This window comes from Apium graveolens, chromosome 7 (assembly GCF_009905375.1).
Source record: "Apium graveolens cultivar Ventura chromosome 7, ASM990537v1, whole genome shotgun sequence".
In the NCBI taxonomy this organism is placed as follows: domain Eukaryota; kingdom Viridiplantae; phylum Streptophyta; class Magnoliopsida; order Apiales; family Apiaceae; genus Apium; species Apium graveolens.
This window is the reverse complement of record NC_133653.1, coordinates 271,901,374-271,913,962: the sequence shown is the minus strand read 5'-3', so window position 1 is coordinate 271,913,962 and position 12,589 is coordinate 271,901,374. Positions and strand designations below refer to the sequence as shown.

The window sequence follows — 12,589 nt, the reverse complement described above, 5'->3', positions numbered from 1 at the left end:
CAAAGAATTAAGTCAGGTGTCTCAAGGGAACCTCTCTGTTGCTTCCTATTTTACCAAATTTAAAACCCTTGTTGATGAACTAGATTGTTTAACATCCAAACCCACTTGTACCTGTGCCCAATGCACTTGTGGGATTAATGCTAAACTAGCTGCCTTTGAACAAGATGGTATGTTGAACCTATTCTTGATGGGCCTCAGTGATCAATTCACCCATATTCGAGGACAAATCCTAATGATGAAACCTGTTCCCACATTAAGCCAGTCTTATGCTATGCTGCTTCAAGAAGAAAACCAAAGGGAAATCTCTAATTACAGTCATCTAAACTCTGGAAATACAGCCTTGTCTGCACAATATACTCCTAGTAGAAACCCTCAACCAAGATCTGATATGACGGGATATAAGCCTTCTCCGGGAAACAAGAAATTTGGTCCCGAGTCCTAAGCTGTATGTGAAGTTTGTCATTTGACAGGTCATACCAAAGAGAAGCGTTACTGTGTTAATGGTTATCCATCATGGCACAAACTTTTTGGTAAACCTAAACCCAAGCCTAAATTTGGTAATGCTCGAGCAATGAGTTCAACTCAACAGATCTCCTCTAATGATCAAGTAAGCCTGGATTCAGGGAAACAAAACTACAGTGGAGACTCTGTGACAGCTGTTTCCAAGGAAACAACATGCGGTCTCTCAGAAATTCAATACAATCAGTTGATGCAGATGGTACAAGCTAATATGAGGAATACTCATCTAGATACCCAGAATGCTAACTGGACTGGTTACTCTACCAACTCTGTGCACTTTGCAGGTACATTTCTTCATAAAAGTAATAATGTTTCTGAGCTTCAATCCTGTTTTAAAAATCATTGGATTCTAGACTCTGGGGCAACTGATCATGTCACACCTCATGTTCATATGTTGACTAATGTTCAACCTTGCCATTCCCAACTTCATTTACCTAATGGCCAAACTGCTATAGTTACTCACATTGGCAATATTCATCTATCACCTGATATCATACTTGAGTCAGTCCTCTGTGTGCCATCCTTCACTTACAACTTGTTGTCAATTTATAAACTCATGTTCACTTCAAACTATACCATTTCCTTTATTAACTCTATTTGCACTCTCCAGGACCTTACCAGGAGGAAGGCAATAGAGATTGGTAGACTCAAGGATGGCCTGTACTTGTTAAATCAAACCTCTTTAAATAAGTACTCTGAGAATACTCTCATTTGTAATAATGTTGTTTCTCACTCTGTGTTTATAGAACTTTTACATGCCAGACTTGGTCATGTACCTCTGAAAGTTTTAAAACTTCTTGATATTAATTGTTCAATGCATGAATTACTTGTTTGTGATACATGTCATCTTGCTAAACAACATCGTTTGAAATTTGATAATAGCTCTTCTGAAAGCTTGTCTCTGTTTGATATTCTACATGTTGATTTATGGGGTCCCTATAAGTGTAAAACTCAGGGTAATTGCATTTATTTTCTCACTATTGTTGAAGATAAGTCTAGAAGCACCTGGATTTTTCTTCTAGCTGATAAAGCTCAAGTTCCCAACTTACTTCATGAATTTATTATTCATGTTAACACTCAGTTCCGTGTCATTCCTAAAGTTCTAAGAACCGACAATGGGACTGAATTTGTGAATAGAGAACTCAACCATACATTGTCCAATTTTGGCATAATTTACCAGAAATCTTGTGTCTATACCCCTCAACAAAATGGAATTGTTGAGAGGAAACACAGACATCTCTTAAATGTAGCTAGAGCCTTAAGGACTCATGCTGGTCTTCCATTACAGTTTTGGGGGGATTGTCTCATGACAGCCACATACTTGATAAACAGAACCCCTACCCCTCTTCTTCAAGGAAAATCTCCTTATGAGATTCTGTATGATAAAACGCCTCAATATTCTCATCTCAGAATTTTTGGCTCCCTTTGCTATGCTACTATTTTACCTAAGCATTCTGATAAATTCAGCCCTAGCGCCATTAAAGGGGTGTTCCTTGGCTATCCCTATGCTACAAAAGGGTATAAAGTCCTGGACTTAGAATCAAGGAAATTTATTATCTATAGAGATGTTCAGTTTATAGAACACATTTTTCCCTTCAGAAGTATCACATCCTAACTTAATAACAAGTGGTTTCCTCAACTCAACCAATATGCAGATATTGAACCTTTACAATCAGAGGTCTCATCTACAAACAACTCTTCCCAAACAGCCTCACCACCATCCACTCCTCCTACTGTTCCTACTGAAACTTCTCCTCCTGATCCCAACCTTCAAGTTATTACTCCACCTGCACCTCTCAGACCTGTTAGGTCCAAACAAGTCCCAGTGAAGTACAAAGACTATGTTGGAGTCCCTTTCCAGAGTAATCAAGTTCATCTCTCCAATATGCCATCTTTTCTCCCCTCATACACCTCCTTTCTAGCTACTGTTGCTAAAATTCCAGAACCATACACTTATCAACAAGATGTTCAATACCCAGAATGGTGCACTGCTATGTCTGTTGAGTTGGCAGCTCTTGAAGCCAACAAGACCTGGGTTGTTACACCTCTACCTAAAACCAAGAAAGTTGTGGGCTGCAAGTGGATTTACAAAGTAAAGTATCTGTCAGATGGATCAGTTGAAAGACTAAAAGCTAGACTTGTAGCAAAAGGTTTCACTCAAACTGCAGGAGTAGATTATTTCAAAACCTTTGCTCCTGTAGTAAAAATTAAAACCTTAAGAACGGTGCTCACGGTAGCAGCAATGAAGGGATGGAATATAACTCAGCTAGATGTGAATAATGCTTTCCTACACGGTGAGTTGGAGGAAGAGGTATACATGACTTTACCTCCTGGTTATTTTCCTCCATCACAAGTGCTAAATAGGTATCCCTCTCAGTACCTAGTATGAAAACTGCTCAAGTCCATATATGGACTCAAACAAGCCCCTAGGAAATGGCACCTAAAACTAGCAGCTGCCTTGGTCAGGTTTGGATTCAAACAGTCTCACAGTGATAACAGTATGTTGTATTCACTAACTCCTCCTTTATTACTGTTCTTCTGGTGTATGTAGATGACATGGTCCTCACTGGAAGTGACAACACCACTCTGACTCTGTTAAACAATTTCTTGTTTCTCAGTTCAGTATAAGGATCTAGGTCATCTCAAATATTTCTTGGGGATAGAACTGGCTAGATCATCTGCAGGTATCTATCTACATCAAAACAAATATACCCAAGACTTGTTATCTGATATAGGGCTCAGTAATTGTAAACCCTCTATAATACCTATAGAGCAAAACCATAATCTTCTCAAGGACACTCAAGATCAGCCGGATATTCCAGATGTGCCTTTGTATAGAAGAATGATAGGGAGACTAATCTATTTAACCATAACCAGGCCAGATATTACATACACTGTTAATACACTGGCTCAGTTCATGTCTAATCCTAAAGAATGTCATTACCAAGCTGTTGTCAAACTTCTCAAATACCTTAAAGGCACATGTGGTCAAGGTATATCCTATCTGCTACCTCTACATTCAAACTAAATGCATACTGTGATGCTGACTGGGGAGCATGCACTACTAGAAAAATGTTAATAGACATCACACATTAGACATCGGTCACTGATGCCACTGATGTCTAAAGGATAATAGACATCACCCCACATTTATTCGATATCTTTTTATTCTTAAGACATCATTTATTTGAAAACCGATGTCTTAATTTCACTTTTTAAAAAATGAACGCGCGACCTCCCAAATTCATTTCCCCCTTTAACCAAATTTTGACTCCCTCCCTACCCATTTTTCTATTCCCCCTTTACATTCAGATGCATTAAATTAAAGTAAACACACTCATATCATCTCTCTCGATTCCCTCTCTCTCACAGCTCTCTCTCTCTCTCTCTCTCTCTCAAATCTCACAATTAGAAACCCTAAATATGGTCCTCTACTCACCCAGTTACTCAACTCTGTTCTCTGGGCTTTTACCTCTCAAGTACTCATCCCAATTTGGCCATTTAAAACTCCAATTTGATGAGTGGATAAGGTCGGTTGGTTGGCTTGATTGGTTATTTTGAACACAAATTCAGTGAGTAACTATAGTAGATTAACATTTATAAGCATATTTAAATTTTGGATTTTTTAATCAAAACCCTAATTTTTAAATTGGGGTTCTACTTGTAATGTATTGTATTTATTATAAGTATTATATTTTGAATAAGAATTAATTTTTCAAGAACTTTAAATGCTTGTTGCTACCATTTCTCTTGTGGAATACTTTTTATATTTTCACCCTATATCTTGCATTTTTGACTCTGCAATACCTTGTTATTCGATTGTACTTATTTTCGTTTATCATGATCTCTTGATGTACATGCCCAGATGATGTTCAACACTCATTTTATATGCTTCTCGTGTGTGGATGGTGAATCTCTCATTCTCTCCCCTTCTCTCTGAATCACACATCACCACAGACATGAAATTTTTTGAATATCTCCACAAACAATATAGTGCCTACTGCCTACAAGTTCCTTATTTATGCAGTTATCCAACTTATTATATGATGATCTGTATGACAACTTTACGAGCTTGATGGTAGGAGGGCCATACCAATTTCTCATGGTGCATCCTCTCGTAGCAGTTTATTACGGGTTATTAATCATCTGTATCAATGTATAGCTGATTCTTTTTTAAACTTAGAGGTCCGTTTGTTTCCCATGAAAATGTCATTTCCTAGAAAACATTTTCCGCATTTTTTAGCTTTCAGAAAGATGTGAATTATTAAGTGTCCAGTATGTAAATCATAGATGTATCTAACATTTATCAAAGGCGTATTGGCAGTATGGGTGATGTAAACAACTCAAAGTTAAAGATTATCTTTTTATCTTTCACAATCTTGGGGCACAACATCAAATTTGTGGCACTACAACAAAAGCTAAGCATAGATGTTTGGTAGCTACTAGAATTATATATGTTAAATCAGTTATGCAGTGAAATTCTTCAGTCTGTGTGTTGACATATTAATCTAAAATAGATTTCGGTTTTATTTTATAAGTATGTAGGGCTGCTTTAAATATTGCACAAGCTCTTGAGTATTGTACAATGAGGGACCTGCTCTGTACCATGATCTTAATGCTTACAGGATAGTCTTTCATGACGTAATTAAACTGTTAGGATTATTTTGGTCATTTTAAACCTTTTATATCTTGGTGCTTCTATTTTACTAACTTAATGTTACTTTATTTCATCATTTCAAAGGATTGTAATCCAAGACTCTCCTGCTTTGGGTTGATGAAAAATAGTAGAGATGGAAAGAGTTACAGAACTAACCTAACATTTACCCCACTCGAATATCTGATGACTGGTATTTATTCTCTGTAAAATTTAATATTATCCTTGTAAATATTGTTTGGAATTGTCCAGTTCTTGCTTACAATATCTAGTAGAATTTTTGTGTTGACTGAATTTTATTTTGTTCCCTCCATCCCCCTAGTTATGGTATTATAAGAAGCACTCAGTTGTTAACCTATACAAATTATGTAAATAAACAGTATTAATAACTCTCAGACTAACCAATAAAACACACAAATAATTATTGAAAGTCTTACATTATAAGGCATATTATAGACACTGGCATATTGATCATACTTGAGCGTACTTGAGCACTTTCTACAGATATGAAGTATCTAGATTTCATGAGATGATTAACCTTTACAAGTATTAAGTTTACAACTACAGAGTACACACATAATTTATTTATTTTTTGACACCAGAGTACACATAATAATTCTTCTAAAATCATGATTGATACTTAATACACCTTCTAATGTAATTTATAATATTTGGATTTAAATTATTTGACATACTTGTAAATAAACTTGTCTTACTAGTAATCTGTAGAAAAATTAAATTAAAAAAAATCAAGCTTTACAAAGAAAAAGTTTTAAATTTCATATTTTTGTGTGAACATAGAGGAAGTTAAAAATACATGGAAGTTCATTTTGTTAGTTTGGCCCAGGTAATGTGAACATTAAGGATCTCCTCAGACCTTGGCACTTAAAATTAGTTTCCTGTACCCATTTTCATTTCATTTTGTTATGGACCTATTAAGATACTTTGATAAGAAATATTTGAAGGAATTACCATGTTGAGTGTTTCCTGGCAGAATTGAATGGAGGCATTATTTTGTATGTAAAACTTCAAAATTTTGTAGCAATCATGCTGGTTGTGAAATAATTGGCTAGTGCACATAATGTATTCATAATGTGGTTCTTGGGACCATCTTTGTTCTTCTGCAATGCTGTAGAATGTAAAATTTAAAACTAACATGTACTCAAGTTATTTCATATTCGTATTTAAGTGATTATGATATTCCGTTTTAAGTTTTAACTGCCACTTAATGCTTGGATATTGTGTCATTGTAGTGTGAAAGACATGTATTTCTTAAATCAGGTAAAGATTTATTTTTGTATGTCTTTGATGTGGTGTTACCTAATACCAAGTTTTGGGGTTTTCATTTATAGACGTTGGCCAAATTTTAAGTTGGGGTACACCAAATGTAGAGATGCTGGTTGATTTTTCGAATAATTATCAGAGCTGAGATCCTTCTTACACAAGGCAGAGGACGTCGCATACCAAACTACTATATATGTTTCGTCCCCAACGATGTACCAGCTTAAACAGTTAGATTCTTAGTTTTTTTACAACTTGGCCTAAACTTGCTAAATTCTTTATACACTTGCTTCTATGTTGCTATATTTGTTAGTGAGATTTACAACAAAGGAGACCATGGGACATACCCAGTGCATCAGTAGACGGACATTTGCCCTTAATCTGGTCCACTGAACCAGTCAGGTCATGCCAACACACTTCTTCAGGAGACAAAAGTACACCTGAAACAACATCCTGCGATAAATTAGCTGGATATGGGACAAATATGAAAGCTCCAGACGTTAAAGTACTCACTATTTTTATGTTCAAAGTAACCATTTCAGTTGAAATACATGTATATAACTTGAAATAAAGACAAAATGTCGTCAACAGTCACATGAATCTTAAAACCTAAATCATGTAATAGTTTTGTACTTTTTACGTTTGGAACAGCAGCATAAGGTACATTAACACCCAAAATTGATCACACTTTTTCCAATTATGGAATACATCTTTAGGATAGTATAGGTCCTCGCCTACAGCTGTCATCAGTCGTCAGGGTCTCCCGTGAGGCAAACTTCTGGAGTTCTGGTGGATACGCAACAACCAGACTTAGCTCTGCAAATATAGGTAGCAAAGTTGAAGACAATCATGTATGGTTGAATGGCGATTGAACTTGAGGCTTAATCCAGTTTTAGGATCTAATTTTAGTACGGATGTAGCTCTGAGATCGAACTTATTCAGAAAAAGCAAATTTTTATTATTTTGGATACCATATATCATCATTATTTTAAGTTCTTTGTATACCCAAACACAGACTTTTGGATATATGTAGACAAAAGTTATTTAAATGGCTTCTGATCATAGCTTAAGAGAATGCAAAAATATGAAATACTCAACCAAGAAAAGGCTGGAATAGGAAAGCATGAAATACTCTGAATTCTTATACATATGGGTTATAACTTATAAGTATGGAAGGTGAACTCAATGTTTTCTGAATTGAACATCACCATATTGTACCTACAAACCATGAAAGTACATTTCATAAATTACTAACATTTAACTTAAACCTCGGCACTGAGGACATAATTTACTCTAAGCTTGCACCATCTCACGGTATCTGGCCCCCTAGAACACAATTTTATACTCAATGTCGACCCCAGAACCATCATAATCTGAAATCATCTGCTTAACCAACTCAATGGTGCCGATGAGCTCAACAACTCTCCCGTGATACATCAACTCCGTACTGCATGCATGGTTGCATCCTGACCAAGGTACACGGTTGTATTCTGACCAACAAAACATAAAATAGTTAGTTTGAGAATATACTGCAGATCAGAATATCAGAGTAAAAATATATTAAAATTTCACAACCCAAGGCTATTCTAACATGGACGATCAAATATCAGAGAGTTTGACCCTAATTAGACCTTCATTATCTCAAGCATGTCAAATATTTGCACAAGAAGATCACCACACTAAAAAGTAAAAACCATCTGATAAGAAAAATGTTAAAATTTTAAGAAACAAGCTACATACCTTTAGGAGGTGGGATGAATGTAGTTGTAGTATTCACAACTTTGATTGGCAATATTCCAGGACCCCAGACAATGAGTTGCATGGCCCTTGCATTTCTGTCAAAAGCCTTAGCTACTGCACATCACAGCACAATAGCAAAATTAGTTCATAGATTTCACTAGTAAAATAGAACATATTTATATAAGCTCCTCAGGTTTCGAATATTATAGTATTGACCACAAATCATATAATATATTTCTGACTATCAATTTTCTACGAGTTCAAATTTGTACCTTACTCTTAGAGCATATCGAAATATTTATTTTGATATTTTGAAACGGAGGAATTACTTACTTTGATTATTTCTTTCGTGTCAACACTAATTCACATCCTAGTTAAAACTAAAACACCGCACTGAACGTAAAATTGTAATCTAGGGATTGTCATTGGAGATGCTTTTTTAAAAGGCCTGATTAAAAAAAATAGGACGCGTCATACACGTAAACATGCAATACTACAATATAATAATTTTAAAATAATTTAAATTAAAAAAGCAAAGTGGATAGAAAATAAGAAAAGTACCGTCATCGACAGTCCTTCGCCACCTGAAGGAAAAGGTAACTGATATACTGTGAAACTGCTTCTCTGGAGGCTTCAGTTTCTCCATCTCGAGAAACTCACCTTGAGGGAAAGAGAGTCGAAGAGGGAGAGAGTAAAGCTTCTCCTCCTCCGGGGGTTGCGGAGGAGAGAGAGACAGATTCTGAAACTCCTTCACCATGGCTTGCTCCATCACCACCAAGAGAGAGATTGCAGAGAGAGAGGACAGAGAGAGATTACAGAGAGATAGAGATTGGAGAGACCGGGAGAGAGAGGACAGAGAGAGATCGGAGAGAGATTACAGAGAGAGATTACAGAAACCGGGAGAGAGATCACAGAGAGATTTTACAAGTTATTTTTTATATATAGGCCAAAGTCGGTGCGGATGATTTCCTAATCCGAATTTTTATTGGAGTTCGAAACTTTATTGGTGGCGACAAAAAAGGTATCGAATTTACTATTTGATTTCGAATTGAATTGTACTAAAATTTTCCATGGGAAAAAAAGAAGCAAAAGCTAAAAGTACTCCAAAACAACTATCCAGCCCGGCCCAAAGAAAATATCTTAACCCCATAACTTACTAGTCAAGTACATGAATCAACAGTCAACATAATAAAGTCAACATAATAAACTAGACAAAGGATTTGTGTGACTATCGGCACATGCTATGCTAGGCACTAAAACTTATAAAATTTGGAATTCTTTGATTTATATATTTGTTATAAATGTAGAGGGTTCATCATCATTAAAAAGTATTGCCCAATAAAAACAAGCTAAATTTATATAAGTTTGTGCTTAGTGTGGGCCTGTGGCAGAAAAATCGTAATACTTCCTCTATTTTTTTTATATGTCGTTTGACTTTCTTGTACAAAATTCTAAGTACTTTGACTGCATAGATAAAATAATATTTTTAAATTTTTTTTTTCTAAAATAAAGTTTTAGTTATATGTTTTTATTCACAAAAAGAAAAAATTAAAAAATATTATTTTAACTATGCAGTCAAAACACTTAGAAAAGTGTGCATAAAAGTCAAAAGTCATGTAATAAAAAATAGAGGGAGTACTACTCAGAGATGTTTCACTTAATTTAGATATTTGGCATATTTTTTTCGTAAATTTTAAGTGTGGTTTGATTGTACATATAATTCTAATATTTTTCAAATTTCTTTTATTAATAAAAAAAATTCATCCAAAAACAAAAGTAATCGAAAATAATTAGTTATTGTCATCAGAACACTTAAAAATGTTTATCAAACAGTAAAATGTCAACTAAATAGTAGAGAAAATATATCGAATTGTTAATTCGTCTTAAAAAAATAAACAAACAAATTAATCATCAATTCATTAAATATCACTCAATCAATCATCAACTCATACCAATCATCAGCATATATGATTTATATGACCTTTCTTCGGTAATATTTTCATGAGCACACTGCACACACTAAGATTAAGGATCCTTTTTTTTTTTTTTTTTTTTTGCTAAATTAATTAAGGATCCTTTTGGTATTAATATTGCACAAATCTACAACAGTATTTTGTTGAAAAACTATCAAAGGTATTTGTTCTGTAAAAACGCTTTTGGTCCTGTTATCAAAAGCATGTCACCGTACTTTTGGAAAAAACTGTTAACTATCAGTTTCATCATCATTATTTTTATATATATTATCTCAAAATATGCATAAATTTAAAAAAATTATCAAACGGTGATCTAATTTTCCTAACACTAAAATTAATATCAGTAATAAAATTACTGCACGGCCTGTGCACTAAATAGGGGTGATCATAAAAGTCCGAAAACCGGATTATCCGAATTTCCGATCCGGTATCCAATTTAAAAAATCCGACAATTAGGATATCTGATCCGAATAATTTTGACCGGATATCCGATCCGGTGTTTTTGTATATATTCGAATTCGGATCCGGATCACAATTTTTCATAAAACCGGATATCCGGATCCGATTCGGTTTTTACTTTTTTTAATAAAAATCAAATTATATATATAAATACATGATAAATTATATTTATTTTAGATTTTTTAAAAAAAATATTTAGCGACATTATGACGGTTTCTCTCTGGGGCTTTCAAAACTTCAGCTTAATATCTAATTTACTCATCATTCCTTCATTAATATCATCAAAAAATTTGATATAAGTGTGTAATATCAATATTAACAAGTTTATATTGACCATACTTGCAAATTTGACATAAGTGATGATAAGAAATAATAATTTATGTTTGGCGAATATTCTAAAAAATAAATATCAACAAATTTAATATAAGTGTGCAATAAGAAATATATTTATATTTATCATGTTCGCTAATTTACAATCAATATTTATATTAAATTAATTTACGTGTCACTATTTTTCCCAACTAATAATATGATGACAAAAGTATAGTTTCATGCATCATCAGTTCAGAACTCGAATATGTATTACTTATCTCGTAAATCATAATTTTTTTAAAAAATGGAAGTTTTAAATGGATCCGGATAATTCGATTTCCGGTCCGGTTAAATCGAATATCTGGATATTCGGTTAAATCGGATTCGGATACAGAATGTAATTTTAGCGCTCCAAGAAGCCAGATATCCGATTTTAATTTTAAAGCCGGATATCCGATTTTGCTCACCCCTAGCACTAAAATTTCAGGGGCCAAGGATCTCTCTGGACCCCAAAATCCCCCGCACAGGTTTCACTAATAACAATTTAACATAGCATTCAAAGTAATAATATAGCCAATAAACTCGTCAGGTTTCAAATATTATATATTGATGAATATTTGATAGATCAGAGAATATAATTTTGACTATCAATTCTCTGAGATAGATTTTGTACCCTCTTTTTACCCCTATTGTTTTGCGAATTCACCTTAAGAAGTGCAGAAAAAACTCTCTGGCCTCTCTTAATTAATCTCATTGTAATGTTTTTTTATCGTAAATAACCCGCAGCCGCGTGTATATTATACTGACTAAACCCTACAGACTCACGCAGTATTCTGCAAACCACATCAACCCTTGCGGGCCTAATAAGTGATCTAAGCTCACTCTCGTACACACTAGTTAGACTAGCTTATTTTGTAATTGAGCATGAGAAGTTGGGAACTTAGGATTCAGGACTGTAGCAAAAAGAGCACTGAATTTTAACCATTGTAAAAAGTGACAACAGGGTGTGAAAAACATTTTTAAGTTACTCAAGTTACTCCCTCTTTTTTTTATTGGACGTTTTGACTTTTGCACACATTGCAAACTTTTGTACACATTACAAATATGTTTTAACCGGTTAGGTAAAATTATCATTTATAAAATTTTCTTTTTGTAAATAGAAGTAGACGACTTATATTTTAATTCAAAAAAAATTAATCATATTTTAACTAGCAAATGAAAATACATTAAAATGTGTGTAAAAGTCAAAAAGACAAATACTGAGGCACAATAAAATTTGTGAAGAAAAACACCAACCGAATAATAGTTTGGCTACTACCAATACAAAACATAGGGTACCTTCATCAAGGCGTTTAAAAAGCCTGGAGGATATTGAAATCCTTATATCATATAAGCGCAAAATTTTATAGTATTAAGTAAATTTGATTGTTTCAGTTTTTATAATAGTGAATAGTGATGAACTCTTCTGCATTTACATCAATTTCATCCATCAAATTGGCCTAAAATTATAAATTTTCGTATTTATTATGTGCACATGAGCACACACTAAAAATACCGTTCTTATATCCCGAAACTTGGTTGGTTGGTTCCGAGAAGAGAGAGATTCTGAAACTGCTTGTCAATGGGTTGCTCCATCGAAAGCCAAAAATAC

General features: G+C 34.1%; 1 protein-coding gene across 1 annotated transcript; it reads right to left on the bottom strand.

Moving 5' to 3' along the window:
• Window positions 1-7,761: 7,761 nt before the first annotated feature.
• On the bottom strand, window positions 7,762-9,187 carry LOC141670862 (small ribosomal subunit protein uS10y-like). The gene is made up of 3 exons (XM_074476905.1): window positions 8,756-9,187; window positions 8,195-8,308; window positions 7,762-7,944 (listed from the first exon to the last, which is right to left on the bottom strand). Exons 1-3 carry the CDS (start codon window positions 8,961-8,963, stop codon window positions 7,781-7,783), a joined length of 486 nt encoding a protein of 161 aa, XP_074333006.1. The 5' UTR covers window positions 8,964-9,187; the 3' UTR covers window positions 7,762-7,780.
• Window positions 9,188-12,589: the final 3,402 nt, after the last annotated feature.

Coding starts and splice junctions, on each gene's coding strand:
- LOC141670862 (XM_074476905.1), bottom strand. CDS start 8,963: ATGGAGCAAGCCATGGTGAAGGAGTTTCAGAATCTGTCTCTCTCTCCT. Junction 8,309..8,755: donor GCGAAGGACTGTCGATGACG/GTACTTTTCTTA, acceptor TGTGATGTGCAG/TAGCTAAGGCTTTTGACAGA. Junction 7,945..8,194: donor ATTCATCCCACCTCCTAAAG/GTATGTAGCTTG, acceptor TTTGTTGGTCAG/AATACAACCGTGTACCTTGG.